This window comes from Panicum virgatum, chromosome 8N (genome assembly GCF_016808335.1).
Source record: "Panicum virgatum strain AP13 chromosome 8N, P.virgatum_v5, whole genome shotgun sequence".
NCBI classification, from domain to species: domain Eukaryota; kingdom Viridiplantae; phylum Streptophyta; class Magnoliopsida; order Poales; family Poaceae; genus Panicum; species Panicum virgatum.
The window spans coordinates 37,147,222-37,172,482 of record NC_053152.1 but is presented as its reverse complement, the minus strand read 5'-3'; the positions used below and the strand labels follow the sequence as shown (position 1 = coordinate 37,172,482).

The window sequence follows — 25,261 nt, the reverse complement described above, 5'->3', positions numbered from 1 at the left end:
CATCCATGAGCTATCCCTTACTCTAGAATATTCTATGCCTATAAACAGTCCCGCTGCCCCGGTTCTGACACAGAGGTTGCGTTTGACAACCCAATAGAACCGGCTAGCTAGAGTGAGTTGAAGTCTAGGTCGATGTACCAATCCAACCTAGGCAGAGGGTGTGGAGTCGAGTTGAGTTGCGCAACCGTGTTAATGTTTCAATCCAAACGGTGGTTATTTGAGTTGAGTTAGAGAGGAGTTGTGAGGTTATTTGACCGGTGGTGGTGGTGGTGTCGGCTATTAGTCCGGGTGTTGTTTCTTCGTTTTAATATAATTTGCAACTTTGCTGCTTGGTTCGTTTAAAAAAAGAAAGTCTATGGAGCCCTTTAGTACCGGTGGTAGAATGGTAGGTGATTTAGTTGTCTCCATTTTATGTCCTGGAGATCCAGTCGTTGCAACCGGTACTGATGCATGCTCCCATCAGTACCGGTTGCAATAGTGGCTGGAATATTTAGTCTGGATGGATAGGGTGTTTTCTAGTAGTGTCTGGCAGTCATTATATATTAATTCTTTTAGTAAGATCTTAAAACTACATAAGCATGGTGTTCATAACCTCTTTCTCGCAAAAGGAAAGTGTCCATAACCTCACTGCCATGAGGGTCATCCCCATGCCACTTGCACTGGTTATCACATAGATTCTCGTACAAACCAAGTTGACTGTGTGTACTGAGCCATGCATGCCACGAGTAGTTAATGAGTTTGTCACTCTAAGTCTCTAAAGATGTACGTAGTGGTTCAAAAAATAAATCAAACTGACATGGCCATCTATATCTATACCCCTATAAAGAACATTGAACTACTCTTGTGTCCAAGTGTTAATTAGGGGTAGAGAATGGAAATATTGCAGTAACAACACTCTTGATCTCCTTAAGGACGTGCCCCCTCTCTCCCATGAAGAGTTCAATTCTCGTTTTCTTTAATAGATTAGTAGCAGCATAAACATACTCTCATATATGCCTTCATTTGTGGCCGTATGCAACTAAACAAACTTCTTAAAGTCATGGCTAGAAATTAATTTTATCATGCAATTCAAATCTGACCATTCCAATTTTTAGAATTGCACTTTTTTATTAGTATTTTTTCAAATGCTAGTATTAAACTTTTTACGAGGTGGACGAAGTACATTGAACAAATTCTTATGAGGCTATGTATAAAACATACATATTGAAGCAGTCGAGGAGATGGAGTGGCCTTGTTTGGTTTTTTCTAGAATGGGCTAGAACGCACTTTGACCACTAATTACGGTGTCAAATAAAGTCGGTTTATAAAATCAACTTCAGAACTCCCACGCTAGGAACCCTAAAGATTCTAATGAGGTCTTTAACCGCGTGATTTGAGGATGGTTACTGTAGCATCACTGTAGCTAATCATAGATTAATTACCGCCATTAGATTCGTCGCGAAAAGTTACACCTATCCCTGAAGAAGTTTTGCAAATAGACTTCATTTAGTACTCCATGCATGCATGCGAGATTCTTCTCTCGGGAAACGTGCGTGGTAGGAACTCTAAGAATGCAGGCGCAGAACAGGGCCAGTAATCCAGGGCGGCATGTCCAATGCAAGAGCTGATAAGGACACGCTTACTGTTTAGAGAATTTGCCCAATCTTTCACGGTACTTGCAATAGCAGCTTCTCTTCCAAATAACTAGCAGATCATCACTTGCAATGATTACAACCCAAGGCCTTCCTCCACCCGTGAATCCGTGATGCCTCAGATCACGATTAGAAGAGAGAATTCCACCGAAATCAGATGCGCACCCAAGAGAATTTAATCCCTGATCACACACCAACCCAAATCCTCAAAGGGATCAGACGATAATTCCCTTCACGAGATGGATCGGAAGGGATCGTCCCCTAGGGTTTTGTGTTCTGACGAGAAAATTTACCAAATAAAATATGTTCCTCCATGGTACATGGCCGACCACGCAGGCACAAATGACCAAACCAGACTAGGACTCAACAGAAGCTAATAAGTCTGACTCCACCCTAAACAAATATGGCTGGCCCATTTGACTCCTAATCAAACTCAGTCCATCTCTTACTTGACTTGTATTCTAATAAAGATAACCTGGACCAAAACAGCACACGAAGCTGCACCCAAATTAATGTATAAAATAGTAACCCTGACCATACATCACGTCTATAGGAATAATAAAATATTCCGGCCAAGTTGCTAATGACGCCAACAACTCTTCCAGCAAATTAGGTGTATGATTAAGTTGGAAAAGCATCGATGATCTCAACTTGCATAGCGCCAATATAAACAAATTTCCTTGGCTCATTTTCATTTCTTTTCCATGCAGTGCATCTGAATTGTTGGAAACTGTGTACTTCCTTTCATGTTGACAAGCTATAGCAATTTGAGGAGCCATGGGCTCATCAAGAGCTAACCACTATCTCTATCTCTAAGAAACATGAATGTCATCTAATAATGGCGACAACATGTCCAGTCGGTAAACTACAACGTTAGGCCAGTCTCAGTGGAAGTTTCATGGACACAATTACCAAGACTGAGAACTAGATAACTGTGCCAGATGAGTTTCATGGTGATGAAACTCTCCTCACATCCCATGAAACTCTAGCCTTCTCTCTCCTTGCTATGTCAACAAAAGTGATGGTATTTAATGTCATGAAACCCTCCATGAAACTCCCATTGAGACTGGCCTTATACTAAAGTTAATAAGCTCACATGTGATAAATCTTTATTAACGTAACGACGCGTACATTGGAACTAGTAGTCAACTTTTTATCTCTCCTGTTTCCTGTCTAACTTTTCTGGCCTGTCACATTAAGCAAAATGTTTATGCAAGCAGCGTTATAGCCACCTGAGTTGACATGCATGAGAGATGCCCTGTATATATGTCATTCTTTATTAAAGAAAGTAGTCAACTTTTTATCTCTCCGCCTGTCTCCTGTCTAACTTTTATTTCTGGCCTGTCACATAAGCAAAATGTTTATGCAAGCAGGGTTATAGCCACCTGAGTTGACATGAGAGATGGTGTCCTATATCTATATACGTCAGTCTTTATTAAAGAAAGTACCACTTATTATACTTCAACCTTTACTAGTATGCCAACGTGTGTACAAAGTGAGAATGAGGCAAAAGATAGAACAAGAGTGAAACCAGTGATTTTTGCAGAATTTATGGATATATCCCTCCTTCTTCATCAGATGTTGTGCACGTTAAGCTTCTTGTGGAAATTTCAAGGAGCTAGAAAGATCACTCAAATAATTAAATCAAATAAAGCTCAATCGATCGTCTCATTCTTTTTAACTTCTGGCCTGTATATTGACCTTCAATTTTCTAGGCCAGTATGCAGTACCCTTATTAGTTCGTACTTCCTCCATCCCGGAATATAAGCATTTCTAGACATGTACCAGGTTCATAGCTTTTACTATATATTAGAGATGTTATGAATCTAGACACCTGAAAATATAGCTAGGAATGCTTATATTATGGGATAGAGGGAGTAGTTGAAAATTTTTGACCCTTTTCTTTTTGGCTGGTCTATGGACATTCCAGCCCATAAAGTATAACAACAAAAAAAATCTACTACATCCAAATAGTACCGATTCTTGAACAGGTTCTTATAATCTACAAACAAGGCCTGCGGATTAGTTCGCACTTTATGTGCCTCATCAGAAACCCCTTTAAAAAATAAACACATGAAATCAATCACATTTAGGTATCTATGTAGCTCGGCTGCCTTTATCCATCAATGCCCATTGTCCATCCAACAACCTCGTCCCCTTTAAACTTGGAACCTACAGCAAGCACTCATGTTCTCCCATCAAAATCCAAAAGGTACTAGCAGCTGCACTTTGCTCATGGATCAGTTTCAATGTCCCGCCAAGGACAATTCAGGTACGGACACATGCAAAGCTGTTGCAGGTGATGTAACGAGGAATGTAATGAACCTTGGACTTTTCATATAAATCTCAGGACATGCATCAACTTATAATTAGCGGCGCGTATGCTTATACCAAAATTGTAGAGCTTGACAAGATATATAATTTTGTAGTTGATAACTTTTTTATTTTAGGTCATTTAATAGACCCAAAAAATTATTATAAATTCTCTAGTTTCAAAAATCTGCAAGTTTCGATTTGTTTTCAAACAACCTCGGATATAGAATGTATAGTAGTTCCATATCAAAGCTTAGTGGTAAGATCTAAAATTTATAGTTTATACATTATTGATTTAATACAACATTTAGTATAACAAGATCATTTACTAGTTGTGCCCTACATATGGCTCTAACTATATACTGTCTCATACAACTCAAGACATAATTTCAAGTTTCCACAATTTTAACCTTTATAGATACTGAAATATATTTGGCATATTTTTCTGTATGTATAGTTCACAATAATCATAGTATAGAAGCTTCACTTTTTTATTTGTTCTGCTGTATTTAAAAATTTAAATGAATTTTTAGAATAAAATAGAAAATACTTTTAGGTCCGGGTGACGCAATCACCCGCCCCTACAAATCAATTCCAGTGTTAATAAAAGAGTAACATATCTTATAGAGTCACAAGTGACTATGCAGTGTGGTGGAGAGATGGGTATGCGTGAGGCTTGGCGTAAGCAATTCGAACCCTTGTTTACGCAAGGGTGCATATTTTTGTCAAAAAATTGTATCTCGGTATTAGAGGGGCTTGTGGTGGTGGCCGGTTGGCTGGGATATATTTTATATTTTTCAAGCCTTTTCTATTTTTTATTATCTAAAAATTGATTCGTAGAAATGGGTGAGGGGCTCAACCGACCTTACAAATCGATTTGTAGGGGCGAGTGACGCCAACCACCCCTACAAATACAGGCACGTTACCCGTCTCTACAAACATAAATTTAGGTGCGAGAACTAGAGGTATGTACTCCACCCGTCTCTAAAAATATTATTTACCCGTCCCTAAATTTTTTTGTAGTAGTGATTCTCTAAAGTTAATATAAGCTCACATGAGATAAAAAAAATAGAACAAGTGTGAAACCATTGATTTTTGCAGAATTTATGGATACATCCCTCCTTCATTAGATGTTGTGCACGTTATGATTCTTATAGGGTGCAAAATGTCAAGGAGCTAGAAAGATCACTCCTGGCTAGTATATTGACATTCAATTTCTAGGCCGGTACCCTTAGTTCGTAGTTGAAAACTTTTGTCCCTTTCCTTTTTCGCTGCAGGTGTATGGACGTTGCAGCCCATAAAAGCATGACAACAACAACAACAACAACAACAAAATTCACTACATCCAAATGGTACTGATTCTCTAACACGTTCTTATAATCTACAAACAAGGCGTGTGTATTAGTTTCCACTTTATGTGCCTCATCAGCAACCCCTAAAGAAAGAAAACACATGAAATCCAATCACATTTAGCTATCTGTGTAGCTCGGCTGCCTTTATCCATCAAGGCCCATTTGTCCATCTAACAACCTCGTCCCCTTTAAACTTGGAACCTACAGCAAGCACTCATGTTCGCCCATCAAAATCCAAAAGGTACTAGCAGCTGCACTTCGCTCATCGATCAGCTTCAGTGTCCTGCCAAGGACAATTCAGGTACGGACACATGCAAAGCTGTTGCAGGTGATGTAACGAGGAATGTAATGAACCTTGGACTTTTCATATAAATCTCAGGATACGCGTTATTAGGTCATACATCAACTTATCATTAGCGGCGCATGCGTGTTTACACACATCTTGTCATGTGCAAGCTATATGCATGATCCTGTTCCGATGCTGAATTAAATGTGTATTTTAGGGATATGCAAGAAGTGTTGTGTTAGGTAGCACGTTCACAAGGACATACACTTTAATTTGTAGACATGGATGGATGGCTGTCTGCTGTGGACTTTTGTCAGTGAAGGGGGGTGGCGATTTTGTGTTTGTGGTGCACTGGTGTGCAGGGTATATATGGTGTATATATATGCAAGTTCAGTTTGCTGTGCTGTATAAGCTAGCTGGGAAAGTTGGTGAGAATGAGAGATGTGAGAAGTGGTGATCATATGGTGATGAAGAGTGTTGTCATCTTAACGCTGAATGCGGTTAGAACTTTTTTTTTCTTCTTAAATAAGGAGAATCAGCCATCAAACTACCACTGCTATGATCCGTCTTCGATTCCCCAGCATCAGCTATCGGCCAAGTATTGACCAACATTTTTTGTCATAATTTATTGCAGCTTTCTTCGTAGGCAAAGGCCATATTTCTGGGGTTTTTTCTAATAAAAAATATAATAGAAAGCTTTTAGCTAGATGGGCCGAAATGAATGAAATAATAAATACTAAATTGGCCCACAAATAAAACGGCCAGCGAACAAAACAACACAAATATTGAAACAATCTATAGTCATAGAAAAGTGAGTGAAACCAGTCTGTAAAGTCATCCGTATTTGTTTTATCAAGCCCTGTGAAAACTTCGTAGGCCAAGCCTTCAAGCTCATGTGGCATAAAAATACCCACTTAAACAATTAGGCCCAGCAGGCCCATTGCGTATCCCAGGCCAATGCCAATCTAGCTTCTTCTGCATCCTGGGCCGCAATTGTTTGTAATGGACACAGGCCGTGTTTAGTTGTTTATGTGTAAAAATTTTGCAAATGAATCTTATTAATTTGAAGTACTAAATGAAATTTATTTACAAAACTTTTTACATAGATGAGTTGTAAATCGCGAGACGAATCTAATGATGCTAATTAATCTATGATTAATTCATAATCAGCGGATGGTTACTGTAGCATCACTGTTGCAAATCATGGATTAAGTAGACTCGTTAGATTCGTCTCACGATTTACAGCTCATCCATGCAAAATGTTTTGTAAATAAACTTCATTTAGTACTCCATGTATGTGTCAAAATATTTGATGTGATGTTTTTTTTTGTAAACAGGGCCACAGTAGTACTGGTTCTTGTACATTTATGTACATCGGTACTGCACTTCTTCTATTCTATATTTATATACAACCCTGTCAGTACGGTTCTTGTACATACGCAGTTTCATATACGGAGCTCAACTTTCATCTCTTGATGCAGAGCTAGGTGCCATCGAACGGCCAATGGCCCGCATCCCAACCTCCTTCGATCCTAAGTTATTAGTCACTTTAGTTTTTTCTAGATTATGGACCTAGACATGATATATATCTACATGAATAATAAAAATTATACATCTAGAAAAAAATCAAAACAAGTAATAACTTAAAACGGAGGGAGTATATATGAGGAGGTGCGATAAACTTGAAATGTGTATTGTTAGTTTTAGTCTTCATATGAAAACGATGCCCGCCACAAAAAAGCATTATTTATGGACGAAGTCACCCTAACCATGGTTCAGATAGTGCAGTACTTGGGCAGTTTGGAAGATGTATACCCTCCATTTTAAATTATTAGTCTTTTAACTTTTTCTAGATATATAAATTTTGCTATAGACATAAATATAATATATATTTAGATACATAATAAAAATTATGTATCTATAAGTCAAAACGACTAATAATTTGTGACGGAGGGAGTAGAATCGTTTTGTGAACAAAGATGCCTATTAGATGCCCATGTGAATAGTATGGTTTATTGATTGTTCACTGAAAGATAATTTCCATCTTACACTTACTGCACCTAATTTTTGAATTACACATCTTCCCTCATAGGTGTTGGAGATCTGCCGTTTCTTGTTTGGTTGTGCGTATCCTTTAGTGAAGCTGCTCTAAGCAGCTAGCAGAGGCATGCAAAACTATTGTCTCGATTGTGAGCCCTGGCCCGAGGCCCGACATGATCCCCCATTGCGAGGCGTCCCCTTCCTCCTCGCCATCTTGGCGGCGCCGCCGCATCTCGTGGAGGACGAAGATGATGGTCGCGGCCAACATGTTGCCGTACTCGCTCAGCACGCTCCTGCTGGCCGCGAGCTTCCCTGCCTCCAGACCTAGGGCGGCCTCGTAGCTGTCCAACAGCGGGCGGCTGCCAGGGTGCACCGCCCAGAAAAGGCCGTTCCAGCCGTCGCCGCCGCCGCCACTCGCGGCCGCCTGGCCGAGCGGCGCCAGCGAGTCCACCAGGCACCGCTCTATGTTGCCGCGGACAAGCTCCGGCACCTCAGCGGCCATGCGGTACCGGACTCCACCCTCGCCGAGATCGATCCCCAGGGCGTGCCCTGTCCCCGGCAGCGTCGCCTGCGACGACGACACGATGTGGAAGACGGGGCGCTCGACGGGGCTCGTCGGGTCGGCGCCGACGATGGCTGCGCCGGCGCCGTCGCTGAAGAGGGCCATGGCGACAAGGGCGTCGAGCTGGGCCTCGTCGGGGGCACCGAAGGGGAGGATGGTGGCGTGGGCGCAGGCCACGAGCACGCGCGCGCCGCGGTTGTTCTCGGCGATGTCCTTGGCGAGTCGGATCGCGACGAAGCTCGCCGAGCACCCGTGGAGGTACAGCAGGGTGCGGCGCACGGTCGGGCGGAGGCCCAGGAGACGTGCCAGGCGGAGGTCCGCGCCCGGCTCGCCGGCGCCGGAGTTGGTGGCGACGACAAGGTGCGTGATGTCGGCCGCCTGCCGGCCCCACTCCGCGATCGCCCGCTCCGCCGCCGCGGCGGCGAGCTCGGGAACGGCGTCCGCGGAGATGCGCAGCCGCGCGCCGAGCGATGGCGCCGCGCGGTCCAGGAACTCCGGGTGCCCGCCGATCATCTCCTCGGTGTGGTGGAAATAGCGCTTCTTGATGCTTGACTTGTCACCTGCGGGGGAGAGACGCAAGAATTTGACGACTTATCAACAAAAAGGCCACAAACTGAATGTTTTGATTTGATTAATCAAACTGAATGATGAAATCAGTACACATTCTCTTCATCTTGGCCTTGAGCTCGGTCAGGTGGTCGCTCTTGGTGACTCGGAAGTACCAGTCGGTGAACTCATCCTGGCGCACGCAGTTCGCCGGAACCGCCGTGCCGATGGCTAGCACGGCGGCGGGGCCATTGGCACGCTGCGCCCGGCGGAGCTCATTGAGGACGGTGGACGGCTGGGCGGGTGCGGCCATTGGTGTTTGGTTTGGCGAGAGCAGCAAAGCTAGCGCATGTGACGTCGATGTGCTGAGAATGTATACAGATATAGACATACGCCAAACTATAGTACCTGGTTTCACTCTCTTGGCAGTTGGCGACCGGCCCGCTAACTGCTAACCTCAAACTGTGGCGCTGAGAAATGGATCTGCCTCAAATGTGTATGCCTGATGTCTTCACACATGGAACTAATGATCGAACACTGTTCCTCCTTCAGCTACAATCCCACTGTCCTAAAATATAAAACGTACATTTTTGCTTTATCCTTAGTCTAAGTTTAACTAAATTTATAATGAATCAAATTATTCTTTGACGGAGGCAAACCCTCGGGTACCGCGCTTTTTTCTTTTTTATATTTAAAAAAAATCAAAATTTCAAAAATATATGTCCGTTTTGAAATATTTCTAAACTATCCCGGTCGCCCCCCATAGGGCGACAGGCCCTAAGTGTAATATTTTTTCTTCAAATTTACAACAAAGTCCCTAGCAAAAAAAATTCAAGGGGGCCTGTCGCCCCCCCCATGGGCGACAGGGGGGCCTGTCGCCCTCCCCTCGGGCGACCGATGGGACCCGCCCACAGGCGCGACAGGGGGGGCCTGTCGCCCCCCCCCCCCCTCGGGCGACCGGGGCTTCCTCCCCTATATAAGCCTTCTACCCCCATTCCCTCCTCATTTGAGCCCAAAAATTCCACCAAAAATCCAGAAAAAAAGAGAGGGGTGAGGAGAAGGGAAGCGGCGAAGCCCTGCCGGATTCCACACTTGTGATCTGCAGATTAGTACATTTAATTTATGTATTTTTCTATTGGTATTGTAGAGTAATTTAATTTAATTAGTGCTATAGTAGAACCATTTAAGTAGGTGTTTAATGATACTTTAGTTTTTAGTTACGTAGTAGTAAATTAGTTTAGAAAATTAGTACTACGCATTTATTATTACAATTGCAGTACTATTAGAGACGTGTTTATAAATTAATTACGATTTAGAATAGAATTTGGCATATACAGTATAGAATTTGAGTGTCATCACGTAGTTATGAATACTTATACGTTGTAGTTGAATTCCATACTTAGTTTTTACGGATTATTGAATAAGATAGTGAAGTAAAGAGTATAACTCGATAAGTATTCTGTGATATACAGATATATCGAGCAAGATGCAGTTTCAAGTATTTTATGGTGACTACAATGTTTTGTATGGGCCAAATGGAGTAGACCTTTCTGCCTTTAAGTGCACATCTAGCGCCGTAGATAAATCTCTGGAAAGGAGTTTTGGTTCCATATGTAAGTGGCTGCAGCGTGGGTTCCGTGTTGATCCGTTGACACATGTGATGACCGTCCAGTCTCTTGTTAATTGGGAGGTAGAAAGTGATTTATGGGAATCGATGATGATACACAGCACTGATGACTGGCAGAAGTACATGCAAGCAGCTCTAGAGCATGGGTGGCCTCTGGCCATTCTTGTTCAAATCCGGGAGAAGACACAAAATGAAATCCAACATGGTGCAGATCAAGCAACTCCGAGTATTCGAAGAGAGACCAATTATGTTGAGCAAGATGAGTCAGAAGAGACAGAGAACCAAAATATGGGACCACAGGGCCTTGCTGATGAGGGAGAGAGGATACATAGCATTGTGGACGAGATGGAGGCAGAAGACCAAACCGCAATAGAGATGGAAGAATATGAGGGCTCATCTGATGACGAGCAGTACTCATTGCCGAAAGAGTGGAAGGAGCATGGTTTTGGCAGTTATGTCGCAGAAGACGTACGAAATCAGGAGTGGGAGTACAGACGGAATGAGGTAGTGCAAGGTGCAACATATCCAAACATTGAAGCCGTAAAAGATGCTGTGAGACTATGAACAATATCATTAAAACGAGAATTTAGAGTCGTAAAGTCTGGCAGTAAAGAATATGAGGTGAAGTGTGTGAATGATGGATGTCCATGGCGAGTACATGCATTCAAGGGAAAATGGAAGTCGAACTGGAAATGTTCCATTGTGACAGAGCACACTTGTTTGCTGTCAGAAGTTTTTCCCTCGCATCGCAATATATCATGCGACTTTGTTGCAAAGCAAATATATGGGTTGATTATGGACAACCTAAATTATGAGCCATAAATGATTGTTCGACACATTGAGCAGACTTACCAGTACACCATTAGTTATTTGAAGGCATGGCGGGCTAAACAAAGGGTGTTCGAGATGCGGTTCGGCACATACGAGGCATCATATGATAACCTACCTCGTATGTTATCCCAGATTGCTGCTAGAAATCCTGGAAGCTTTTATGACACATACCTCGTACCAGCCGTGACTAGGGGGCAAAGAATTATACAACGAGCCTTCTTTTGCATAGGTGCTTGTGTTAGAACATTTCAGTGTTGTCTTCCGGTGATCTGCATTGATGGCACATTTCTGACTGGAATGTATAAAGGTCAGATACTCACCACAATCGGGGTAGATTGCAACAACCAAATAGTTCCGCTCGCATTTGCATTTGTTGAGAATGAGAACTTAGACAGTTGGTATTGGTTCCTTGAACGAGTGAAGGTTCATGTTGTTGCTGCACGTCCAGATGTGTGCCTTATTAGTGATAGGCATGCAGGTCTGCTGCAATTAATACTGAAATTGCAACGTGGAACTGCGACAACGCCTCCATTGTGGCCCGATGTCCAAAACATGTGATGCATTAGGCATATGGGTGCAAACTTCTATGACCACTTCAATAACAAGGATCTTAAGAACATGTTTAAGAGGTTGTGCACCCAAAATCAATAGAGAAAATTCAATGCATTATGACAGATGCTTGATCAGTTGACTGCAGAGCTAGTGAAGGTAAGGGCATCAGGAACAGGCACGAGTCAGGCTGTATAGGCTAGGGATTCAATTGAGAAGCCATTTTCATACTGGATTCGAGGTGCACCTAAGGAGAAATGGTCATTCCTTTATGATACCAACGGAATACGGTATGGTATTCAGACAACGAACCATGCAGAGTGTTTCAATATGGTTATGCGTTCTTGTCGTGCCTTTCCTCTTGTGGGAATTGTTGAGTTCATCATGTATGGGTGCATGAAGTTTTTAAGAGAGCGTTACAAGGCTGCAAGCATAAACATCAGGAACTCCCAAATTCGGTTTTGCACAAGAGTGACACAATATATGTAAGAGAAGATTGAAAAGGCCAAACTGCACCGCGTCATATCGACAGGTACAATGGAGCATAGATTTGAGGTTCTATGCAAGGATAGAACTGGTCGTGGTATCCGTAGAGATAGGGTGGTATAGGAGAGTTTGATTACAGTAGATGGCAAAGCCTTCTGCTCCTGCATGAAGCCTAAGTTATTGCATTTGCCATGCTCGCATCTCATTGCGCCATGTGCAGAGTCTGCGTTGCAGCCAGGAGTATTTGTTTCACCTTACTTCAGCAAGGAAGCAGCTGTATCCACCTGGGGACATGAGGTATACGGGATTGGAATAGTGGGGACTTTCATTCAGAATAATAAGAATAAGATGTTTATTCCTGATCCAGCCACTAAGAAAGGCAAAGGCCGCCGTCAGACACATCGTATTCGGAATGGTATGGACGAGTTCGAAGCAAGCAAGGCAGAAAAGCGTTGCAGCCAATGTGGAGCATTGGGTCACAACTACAAGAAGTGTCCTCAGAATGCACTTCATGATGCTGCTGACGTCGGTCCTTCCGGAAATCTTAGAGATGGAGCACCTCCTACGTTCAGACGACCATCGGCGAGAATTGCTCGTGGAAGGCATTCGGTGTCATGATCCACAATTGTATCGAACATATCTGTAATATGTAGTAATCGTGCGTCCAGTTTGTATAGAACATATCTGTAATGTATAAATATCGTGCGTGAAGTTTGTATCGAACCTATCTGTAATATGTAGTAATCGTGCGTGGAGTTTGTATCGAACCTATCTATAATGTATAAATATTACGCGTCTAGTTTGTATGAAACATATATGTACCTATGTGTTGTCATATATTTTTGAATGCAGGTATGGAGATGGCCTCCTTGCTAGACCCAGTTACCGACTCGAGCCACAGGTCTTACTTTGCAGCAGTTGAGCACCGATCCCTAGAGGTGCTACGTCCTCGTCCACCCGGGGAGGTGATCTCTATACACCACGATTGGTGTGACAGGTATGTAATGAAATATTATTGTTTATCACTTAGGTATTCATCGGTATTCTTTTGTTTCGACAATTTTGTTTATTGCAGGTTACGTGAGGCCGGTCTACTAACTCTGGGCCGTCTTGTCGAGGGTGGGCCTATTCAGCTCGACCGATCCCTCCTGACGGCGCTCGTTGACAGATGGAGGCTGGAGACACACACGTTCCACCTCCCGTGTGGGGAGATGACTCCTACGCTGCAGGACGTGGCCTACCTCCTCGGCCTCCCTATCGTCGGGGAGGCTGTAGGTCCGCGTGTGTAACGACCCGAAAAATGCACCAAATAAATCACACGCTAAAAATATTTTTTTTTCAAAACTCTTTTTCATCGTTGAGCTCAGTTACCCCTAAACCCTAATTCTCTCCCAATTTTTCTGTTGTCCTGTCATCCGATTTCAAACGCCTAACGAACCCTTCTCTCTTGTTCCTCACCGGCTGTCGCAATCGTCGCCGCGAATCCCTCTTCTCTCTCTCTTCCCCCCCCTTCTCCCTGCCGCGTGCACCAGAGCGCCGCCTAACCGCAAGCGCCGCGCGTGCCCCACCTCCCCTGGCCCGCGCACGCGTGACCGACCGCGGCCGCGGTCGCCTCCGGCGCGCACTCGCCCCCTCCTTTTTCTTTCCCTTTTCCCTTTTCCTCTCCTTTTTTTTCTCCATTTCTTTTTCCCTTCCTTTTTCCCTTTTCTTTTTCTCTTTTCCCTATTTTCCATTTTTTTCCTTCTTTTCTTTTCCTCTCTCCTTCCTTCTCTCTCTCTTCCTTCTTCCCTCTGCCCCACTCCCGCGCACCCGCCTGCCTCCGAACGCCGCCCGGCAGCCAGCCACCGCCTTGCTCCCGGCCTGCCCCTGCGCTCGCGCCCCGCTCCCGGCTCGGCCCCCGCACGCACGCCTCCCCCGGCCCTGCACCGCCCGCACACCCACACACCGCTCCCTGCCTCCTGTGCGTGCGCACCACCTGCCCCGCTCCTGCATGAATGCCGCCCGGCCCGACTCCCTCTGCCCCTCTCCCCCGCGAGCGCCCCCGCGTGCGCACGTGCGCGCCCACGCCACGCTCGCCGCACCGCGGCACACCGAGCGGCGCACGCTCGCCTGACTCGGCGCCGCCGCGCACGCGCGCGCGCCCCTGCAGCCCGGCCCCGCTCGCACACACACCCCCTTGCCCGCTCACCGCCACGCCAAGCACCGCCGAGCAGTGCTGCGCGTGCTCCACGCGCACGGGCCGCTCGACGCCCCGCCCGGCCAGGCCGCCTGCCGCCTCGCACGTGCACCACCGCTGCTCGCGCCGTCGCAGAGCCACAGCCTCGCCGCTCACGCCACCGCCGCCCTGTGCTCGCCTGGCCGACTCGCCGCCCGCGCCGCCGTACGAGCACTGCATGCTCACAGCACCACCGCCTCGATGCTCGAGCCGCACACGGCGACAAGTAACAGCAGCAGCGAGTCCTCTCCTCCACGTGCACGACGATGCCCTCGGCGCTCACGCCGCTCCACGACGGCCGAACCGGTTCCAGCGCCATTAAGGCGGCCCGCGCCACCCGCCGAGCCGCCACCGGCGCACCCCACCCTCCACCGCCTCGCTTGCTCTATAAAAGGGGTCCCCGCGCAGCTCTCCACCCCCACAAGCTCCACCGCCGCCCACCAACCCCTCTCCACCCCCGCAGCGCCGCCGCCATAGCTGCTAGCGCCGGCCACCGCTCGCCTCCGCGTCCCGACCTCCCTGCTCCACCCCGGCCCGAGGTAAGGGGGAATCGAACCCCCTCGACCCCCTCTCCCTCTTGCCCCCATCCCCGGCCGCCGCCGAGCTCTGTAGCGCCGCCACCAAGCTCTGTAGCGCCGCCACCTATCGCCGTGGCGCCGCCTCTACGGGCCGCCACCCCTCAAATCGAGGGGGGAATCGATCCCCAGCGCCGCCCTGCCCTTCTCCCCCAACTCCCAGCCGCCGCCATGGCCCAGGGGCCGCCGGCCAGGCGCCGCCGAGCGCCGCCGCCCCCAATTTTCCCCCTCCTCTGTTTCTTGCGGTTTGAGGAGGAAGGAGATGGCGGTTTTGCCCATAACCCCCTCCTCTTTCCTCTATTCAATAAAGAGCCCCCACCCTTTTAAGCCTTCTTGCAAAATAAGCCCCTCCTTGTGTTATAATTCAAAATAAATCCTTTCCCATATAAACATATTTCTAACTAAACCCTTGACCCTTTTTAGAATGACCCAAATAGTTTCTAAAATACAAACCAAGCCCCTACCTTCTCAAATATATTTACAAACAAGTCCCTGGACCCTTATTTAACACCTAAGCCTTTATACAACCTATCATTTCATGTGTCAAACCATCTCCGATCGACACGAAACTTTACCATGCCTTTTCTAACATAGTTTTGGGCCGTGCCATTAAGAAACCACCCAAAAATATAATTCCAAACTCCATATCTTAATTATTTCTGATTCGAGCTCAATGATAAAACTTTTATTTCTTTTTCTTGATTGTGTGTTTGTTTGTATGCGTCGTAGACCACCGTGTGAACGAAGGAGAGCCCGTGGACGCGCAGTACTGCGAGCCAGCGAACAAGGACCAGGACCCCGAGCCCGAAGGACAGTGCTTCGACCAGGACCTCCCCGAAGGCTTCGAAGACGGCAAGTTCAATCCCATCCTTTGATGCATGCTTTTGTCCTAGTTTTTATAAACACAACCCAATGGCCTGTTTTACAAAATTGCATATGTTTTGCTTGCTGAAAACACAGTTGGATAGCCACCCCTTGATTGTTATGATCATTCCTTGACCACCTAGATTAATGTCTGATTTTGTTTGGACGTTAATCGCTGTTAGAACGCTTAGGATCTTACATACGATATAACTTGTTTTATAAAGAAAAGGTGTGTGTGTGGGAAGGGATAAAAGTGGATTTTCGAAAGAGAGATATCCATCTTGTCACCCCTAGATTTCAGTTTGATTTGCCGTTTAGTGTGCTCGTGCCGGTGTGGCAGGGTAAGGAAGGGAGATATCCATCTTGTCACCCCTAAGGACCGAGTTGGTGTTACATCTCACCTAACTCCACTTTCGTGCAAACCACTCGACCGTTGTATAGGCAACGGCTTAGCATAAATCCCACTAGTTAGTCTGATAGCCACCAGGAGAGCTGAGAGCAACGGGTGACTAAGGAGAAGGGATAAGCCCCGAGTGACTTATGCCCCGGTTAAACCTAGGTGAAAGGTCGATGACCCCTTGGTGCATCCCGTGATGGCTAGTCAGGTCTAGCTAAGGTGGGTAATGGCTTTGTTGGGATCTACACCGACACTAAGGTGATCGAGTTGCGGTACCCCGCTTGTGGGTAAAGTTGCACACCTCTGCAGAGTTGAAACCTATTCGAATAGTCCGTGCCCACGGTACTGGGCGAGTTACGGTGTGGTCTCACAACTAGTGTTTACTTTGGGATGGGTTGGCGTGAGTTGTTTTGGAAATGTATCCGGCAGTTGTGCCGTGTGCTACGGCGGATGAGGAGTCCGGTAGCAGTCTTAAAACTTGGATCCCGTGTGGATCAATTCTTGGTGTTACTCGGTACAAGAAAAACTGGTTTTAGAAATATTTGCTTTCAAATGAACCCCTGCATTAAATAATGCTTTCCACAAATCAAACCCTAGCCTTATCCTTGATTCACCTTGTGCATTATACTCTGTTTATACCCCTCCGTGGGTGTGGTTGGACTTGCTGAGTACGTTTTGTACTCACTCCATTCTTTATTTTTACAGAGGAAGATCCAGACTTTGTGCCCGACGACGTTGAGTAGGGGTACCGTCCTGCACCCAGCCTTGCCTGTGGATTAGGGTCACCAGCAGGAGATACCGCATGGCGCAAGACTCTGATGATTTTTTTTTGTTTTTAATATCATCGCGCGTGTGTGGATTGTAATCCTCGCGATAGTGGCGTTTCTCTGCTCACTACCGCATAGAGTTGTACGGTAATGATCCATCTGATGTAATAAATGTGTCCACAGCCTCCTGGGACTGATGTTTGTAACACATTTAAGTCTTCTCTTATGAGGGGACACTTCAGCGTGTGGTGGCGGCCTCGTGGAAGGATGACCTGGAGGCCCGTTTTGCCCTGGTTGACCGCGTGGAAGAAGCAGGTCCGATCAACCCGCACCTGCGAGCAGCAGGTCCTTCGAAGACCTGGTTCCTACAGTTTACAGTATGTATTCATTGCATATTTAAATTTAATTGTTACAATTCACATGTTGCATTGTCAGTTGAAACCATTAATCTTAATTGATTATGCAGCCTGCCCTGTTGGCTGCGGATGCCGACGAGTACAGTGTGACCAGATCGCTGGAGGCGTACCTACTTTGGTTGTTTGGTTACATCATGTTCAACAACACTCATGGCAACTCGGTCGATAGGATTCTCCTTCCGTATGCATGGGAGATTGCGGATGGAGACGAGGACGTACCGGCCTACAGCTGGGGTGAGGCGGTACTTACAGCCACTTACCGTGGACTCTGCGACTGCTGCATGAAGACACATGGGAACGCTATCCTGGCAGGGTGCCCACTACTACTACTACAGCTTTGGTCGTACGAGAGGCTAGCCGTTGGTCGGCCCATGGTCAGCCACGAGCCTTGCCACGGGGCCATGTACGGCGACGAGGAGGACGACAGGCCCACTATGGGAACTATCTGGATCTGGCGTTAGGTACGTTCGCAACAAATCTAATTTTGTTATTCATTGTTACATGATGCATTAGCGCACTTTTAATTTTACTTATTCGGAATGCAGAGGTCCTGGGCGCATGCGCAGGTTAGACGCGCATATATATCCTGAGTTTGTTTCGGAGCTCAACATGCTGACGCCCGAGGACGTTGTCTGGGAGCCTTACAGCCCAGAGGCTGTGGCTACCCGTGCACCAGCAGGCCTATCTTCGCACTGCTCCGCGAATGCGAGCCTATGGCTTACTACAGCCGTCCTGGTTTATGACATCGTGGTTGAGGCATATTGCCCCTGGAGAGTCAGGAGACAGTTTGGGCAGTGCCAGGAGTTTCTAGTGCCCACCGCATTGGAGCGTGTCAGTCGCCAGGACCACAGGTAATTATGAATGAAGGCCGGCTCATACATTTATGTCGAATCTAACGATTCTTCGTGGTCCACTTTTGTAGGTTGTCAAGGAGTGGCTTGCCGTGCTCTGATGATTGGCTCACCAAGATGCAGCCGTGGGTGGACCAATGGGAACAGGCAGACGAGCACTTGGTCCATCCAACAGGACCACACACAGACAGCTCCTTTAGGGGTTACCTCACCTGGTACTTACCCCGGACTCGGGCTCGTCTGGTTTATGTTGACACTCACCCGCAGGCACACCAGGCGAGGCCTCAGGATGGCTATGCCCGGCACCACGTGGAGGCACTAGCTGGCGCGGTGAGTCTCTTGATCATATTTGCATATATATATATATTAATATTCATAAGATAATTCATGTGTTTATAACTGTTTCTTTACTGAATGGATGCAGTTTCGCCTTTGCAACATGATGGAGACGGACTGCTCGACTTACCTGACGAGGGTACGTGCCGGATCCCTAATGACCCAGTTTGAGCAGACAGAGGCATAGTCGAGGCAGCGTGACCAGTTGCGTCAGGTAGTGCACAACTTGGGAAGCCGTGTGTAGTACGAAGACAGCCACGGGTCGTCCCAGGCCTCCTCGTCGTTCCCGTGTCCGTCGACCGTGCACGGGACGATGTCACAGTTTTTCCCAAGTGCAGGTAACGTACATATCTCTTTAAAATTAGATCAAGTGTTCCTACATATTTACTAATATCACATACAGGATACGATCCAACTACTGCATTCGGCCATACTGGACCGGTTGGCGGACCATATCCAGGGATGGTACCGGGGCCACAGATACCGGCCTACACAAGTTAGTTTATGTTTCGTATTTCGGTTTCTACATGTCATGACAAAAGACACGAGCGTACACTAACATCCGCATTTTATGCGTAGGATTCTACCCCGATGCGGGCGCCGGACCTTCTTCTTCCTCCTTTCGACCTGGTACAATACACTCTCTCAATACACTCACTAATTTACCATGCAACATATGTTGGTTTACGTTTATATGTTACGCAGGGTTTGTTTCGAGTACGTTCGTTCCAGATAACGAGGGCTTCACCTTAGACGAACTCGACAGCTTGACTCCAGACGAGCCTGCCGCGCAAGGTGACCCCGATGTCTTGGGGTATTCACAGCTAGGAGGAGCACCACTTGGGATCTCTCAGCAGCAGACACCGCAGCCCCTTTCGCGTCCTGAGCAACAGGTGAGCGACACCTACTCCGAGGGCCATGTCCGTGCCCAGCAGAGGGCTAAGAGGGTCCGACGCCCTAGGGGTGGTTAGATATATCTGATGTTTGTATCTCTGATGTTTATTTGTAATGAGATAGCTGTGGACCGCTTATTTGTATCTGATGTTTATGATTGTGCTAGTTTACTTATCATTTGTTTCTATAGATACTATTGATGTGAACTTGTTATGTTTGTGGGTTCCATAATGCTCGTGAAATAAGGGAAGTTCTGGCGAATTTTTTCCGTGATTTAATGAAGGACAAGTTAGGAACCATAGTGTATCTAGCTGCGAGTACGAGATCACAGGTTGCCACTGCTCAGCACGGCAATCACGAGTTTCCCAAATGTCGCATTCTTTGCCCAGACATACGTGACAAAAGACGACAACCCAATAGCAGTGCCCTTCCACCATTTCAAAAATATGTGACAACACGGCAACCACACCAGCTCACCTTCAAAGCAGTCTCTCTGGCAAGGACGACGGACATGTCATTCTACAGCGAAGGTCTGTGGCGTATAGTGGGGAAGGCGGCATCTAGGCGCGATCGACCGAGCCGCAGCAATGCAGTGCTGCGAGTAGTCATTTCGAGAATCGAATCTAGCCTTTTTAGTGTTAGGTCAGCTAGCCTCTTCACTGTGTTGTCATGTAGGCTTTTTAGGTGCATTTACACTCCACACTCCGGGTATCAGACCTTTGTGCGCCTATAAATACTCCGAAGTTTGTGAACTCCTAGCAGCACTCAAACACCAAAGCTCATTGTATACCCAATGTCTGGAGGTGGGTCTAGCGGGAATAATTACTACGGTTTTGGGAAAAGAAAAGGGGGAAGAAAGGGAGACCCCATAATATGGGAGGGGCCTCTTGGACCTGATTCCTTTCTGGAACCAGTGTTTGAGTTTCCGCCACAGCACAAGAATGAATTTACCAATGAAAATCCTCTTCGACAATACGATAACCGTAGAGAACCATGGCCAAAATGCTGACATGGTGAGGACTGCTTAGTGCTGATGTGCACCGACGGGATGGATGGCAGTCGGCGTTTCTTTAAATGTCCACACGCATGGGTAATACTCGGTTGTTTCATTTCTTTATCTTCAATGAGATACCTTATATGAAATTTGTTTTGCAGTCTTCCGATGCTCCAGAAAATTGTGGTTTTACTAGGTGAGTCGATCCTGCACCAATTGATTCTGTTCAGGAGTTCATCGAGTACCTCCAGATAAAGATCTTTGATCTGGAATGCAAAGTGAACCATTATGAGGAAGTGAGCGAGGGAAACAAAGACGACAAAGATGATGATACCAGCAATGCTGCTGGTTCACAGGATGAACCATGCACTATTCCTTACTGCAACTACCCTTGTCACAAGAAGAAGGGCCCTGCGCCTCCAGCACCACCGCCTGCACCACCTGCAATGGGTGGATACTGCGGAGAAGGCTCAACGCAGTTTGGGGTACGGCTACTAGGACTACCCTAGTGCTAGTGACATGCTGCATCATTGTGTTTGTTGTGTTTTTTTTAAATTACCTAAGGCATGTTAGGTTAGTCCAGAATCCGTTTACCGTAGTTTGCAACGGCTTCTGCCATGCCACTACATGTGTGATGTGTGTTCCACTATCGTTGTATTATGATGTAAACTTGATGGTTCATATTATGTAATGCATTTCTTAGTTCTTATTTCTTATTGTTATATTAATTAAATGTGTGCTTTTTAGTATTCTAGTGACATGAAAAGCTCCGAAAATATTAAGGACAAGTTCAAAGATTTCATAGATTCCCGGCTATAACTGCAAATTAATGGTAAAAGTTACACCACACAGAGTCAAGCTCTCAACTGAAAACATAAACAACTAATTGCAGTGGCATGTGCACGCGACAAGGTAATTTCTTGTTGCATCTAAACCTACCATGCCTTATGGAATGTAAAATGCCGGGATTACATGGTGCTACTCTACTGAGTGCACCGAGGATATTTGCCCTTCCTAATTGCTTCGGGGCCGGCTTCCTTCGCACGGCGTGCCCTCTCTCGCTTTCTCTCCCTGTCAGCTTCACGTTCGGCCGCCGCCTTACGATCCACCTCCTCCATCCTCTTGCGGATCTCTTCTTGCTCTTTTTTGCGCTTCTCCTCCTGCTGTTCCTCGTGCTTCATTCGGCGCCAACGTTCTGCAGCCCACCTTGCTTGTTGTTCCACAAAGTCCTTTGCCTGCTGCGACGGCACGGTGTCGAACCACTGCATAAAATCACAAAGAGGCGGAGGAGACTTTGTCTAACAAAAGTTAGAATCATAACTCAATGATAGGTCACAAAGAAAAATAGCGTATGTTGTCCTGCTACCTTGGCCCGGTCTTTGCCGTATCGCTTAGGTGGATCATATTCGTAGTTCTCACACATAAAAAACCTCATGCCGTAGTCATCTCCTAAAACCTCAGATTGCATGAACTTGCATAACGAACTGCAGAAGCACATTGGCACATCAATTCCTTCAGGTACGGTGGCTTCACACTTGCTCCACGGAATGTAGGTTGATCATGACGAAGACATTGGCGCTATAGTGTGGTGCGCCAAATGACGAACAATGATTTAAATAATGCACATATCGTATACCAAATCGATGCGTGAAAATATAGGTACTGTAATAATTATATTGTCTTATGCTGCAATATCAATAAGGTCCTGTCATAATTCTATTCTAATGCATAATTAATTTAAAAACAAGTCTGTAATAGTACTCAAATTGTAATACTAAATGAGTGTTCTAAAGCACCAAATCTAATTCAGCTAATCCGCTAATTAAATTAAATTGTTATACAATATCAACGGATTCATACGGAAGTTACCGGTAGATCACAAGTGTGGAATTCGGCAGAGTTTCGCCGCTTTTTTCTCCTCACCCCTCTATTTTTTTCTGAATTTTTAGGCTCAAATAACAAGAGAATGACGGCCAGGGCTTATATAGGGAGGGAGGACCCTGTCGCCCCTGGGGAGGGCGACAGGCCCCTGTCGCCCGTTGGGGGGGGCGACAGGCCCCCTTGAATTTTTTTTGCCAGGGACCTCGTTGCAAATTTGAAGAAAAAAAAATTACACTTAGGGTCTGTCGCCCTATGGGGGGGCGACCGGGGGTAGTTTTGAAATATTTCAAAATGGACATATATTTTTGAAATTTTGATTTTTTTAAATATAAAAAAGAAAAAAGCGCCGGGGTACCGGTACCCCAACAGAGGGCTCGACTGGCAACAAGATGGGCCGAGCTGACGACAGAGGAAAGATATATTCTACCAAGATACAATCTGACAAGATCTTTTATATAGTAAGTGATTAGGGGACTTGCCAGGTACACCCTATCCCCTAGAGTATATAAGGAGGGGTACGTGTTACTACTAAAAAAACGATTTGTAGAAATGCCATTTTTTCTAGGGACGGGTCAAAAGATAATCCGCTCCTGCGGAGCTACAATAGCAGCTGACCGCCCCTAAAAATGCATTTATAGAGGTGGGTCATAGTGTCACCAAGCCCTAAACATGACCATCAAATTTAAGGGCTAATGATGCCATCACATTCCTGTGGAAATGGTGGTCATTTTAGAGGCGGGTGATGGCATTACCCATCTCTAAAAATAATTTTTAGGGGCAGATGATGGTATGACCCGTACCTCCAAATAATCTCATGCAAAAAATCATAAATTTTTTATATAATCTGGGATAAAGACAAACTTTATACTAAAATTAAAGAGCTTGACGAGATCTAAAATTTTATAGTTAATAACTTTTAAATTTAAGGTCATTTAATAGTCCAAAAATTATTATAAGCTCTTTAGTTTTAAAATCTAAAACTTTTGATTTGTTTTCAAATAACCTCGGATGTAGAGTAGATCCATATCAAAGTTGTAGTGGTAAGATCTAAAACTTTATGGTTTATATATTATTCATTTAAGACCGCTTAGGATCACAAAATTATTTACTAGTTTTGCCCCACATATGGCTATGATTGTATAGCATCTCATGCAACTCAACTCATATTGTTAAGTTTCTACAATCTTAACCTTTATAAATATATTTGATATAATTTTTTCTATATCTATGGTTCACAATTACAATAGCATAGAAGTTTTACATTTTTTATTTGTACTGATATATTTAAAGATTTTAATATTTTTTAGAATAAAATAGAAAATGTTTTTTGGGGAGGGTGATCGTCAACCGCCCTACAAATTGATTTCAGAGTTAATTTAAAAGAATATCAACTCATAGAGTCACAAATGACTGTGTAATTGAGAGAAGAGTATGCGTGAGGCTAGAAGTAAGCAGTTTGAACCTCATTTTATGCATATTTAATAAAAAAAATTGTACCTAGGTGGAGGGGCTTGTGGTGATGACCGGTTAGCTGCAATATTTTTTCTTTTTAATTTTATTGTTTTTGAGTTTTTTTGTATTTTTTTCAGTTTCTAAAAATAATTTTTTTTGTATTTTTCATTTTCTAAAAATAGATTTGTAAGAGCGGGTCATGATTCCACCCACCCAACAAATCGATTTGTAGGCATGGGTGAGGCCATGATTCGCCCCTACAAAGATTTTTAGTTGGGAGAACTATAAATGGGTATCGCACATGCTCCTAAAAATAAGTTTTTACCCGTTCTTAAAAATATTTTTGTAATAGTGGGTGCCCCTAAGTCATCGTGCCAGCCTTGCCGGTCTCGCACCATTGGCCTCGGCGGCTTCTCATCTCGAACACACGACAATACAGATCCATCCCAATAGGACGTAGGGTATTACACACATCATGGTCCAAACTGCCTTAATTATTGTCTTGTGTTACTATCAAATTCTTGGTTCTGTGAGCTCCCTCAGGCATACTCTAGGTTGACTTGCCGGAATCTCAATCTGATAGTTGGCACGCCAAGTAGAGGGATAGTCAGGATCCTTACAGCAAATTTGGTGGCAACAATATCTATCCAATCAGACAAGTCGTTCCTAATATCAACATTAGATTGATTTGCTTTTACACCTAACTAATTAAGAGCCAATCTCTTATTTCTAACTTTATGCTCGAGCCCTCCTCGTGACCGAGTGCCCGCCCAACATTGGTGGGCGGGGTACCTATCTGATACTAGTCGTTAGATCTGATCTACTAGTCATTAGCCTTACAAACTTACTAGACCGAGAGCCCACTTAAGACTCGTCACATCGGTCGGCGTATATATGCCGCGGGCGACACCTCTCGCCCCTCTCAAATCCTAACCCTCACTCACTCCACTTCCTCACCTCATCCAACTGCCTCTCGTGCTCATCACCTCTTGCCTCTCACCTCTCCCGCTCCGGCCGCCGGTTCTGCGCCGCCGGCTATCGATGGCCGTCGTTCTGGGCCATTTAGTCTTGCTCCTGTGCTACATTGTCGCCCTCCTCCTCGACTCCCCTTCTCTTCTCGTCCTCGGTTATCCAATCTAGATCGGAGCCGCGGTCCGGACGGTGAAGCTGCGTTGCGCCTCCACCGTCGGCTCGGCACGACACTACCGCAGGACTTCTTCCCCTTCTAGTCCCATCCTCCTCTCCCATCTCCAGTCTCCTCGAATCCGTCCCCAAACTTGAATTTTGAGTGTTTTGAGCCTTTTTGTGGTGGTAGTGCCTGGGACGGTACTACCATGACGTGCTGACCGTGCCACCGGCATAACACGGCACGATTAAGTACCTATAGTGTAGTGCC

The 25,261-nt window shown here is 45.7% G+C and overlaps 1 protein-coding gene across 1 annotated transcript; it reads right to left on the bottom strand.

Moving 5' to 3' along the window:
- Positions 1–7,580: 7,580 nt before the first annotated feature.
- Positions 7,581–9,080, bottom strand: LOC120684465 (bisdemethoxycurcumin synthase-like). The gene is made up of 2 exons (XM_039966323.1): positions 8,845–9,080; positions 7,581–8,744 (listed from the first exon to the last, which is right to left on the bottom strand). The coding sequence occupies exons 1-2, from the start codon at positions 9,041–9,043 to the stop codon at positions 7,717–7,719; spliced, it is 1,227 nt and encodes a 408-aa protein (XP_039822257.1). The 5' UTR covers positions 9,044–9,080; the 3' UTR covers positions 7,581–7,716.
- Positions 9,081–25,261: the final 16,181 nt, after the last annotated feature.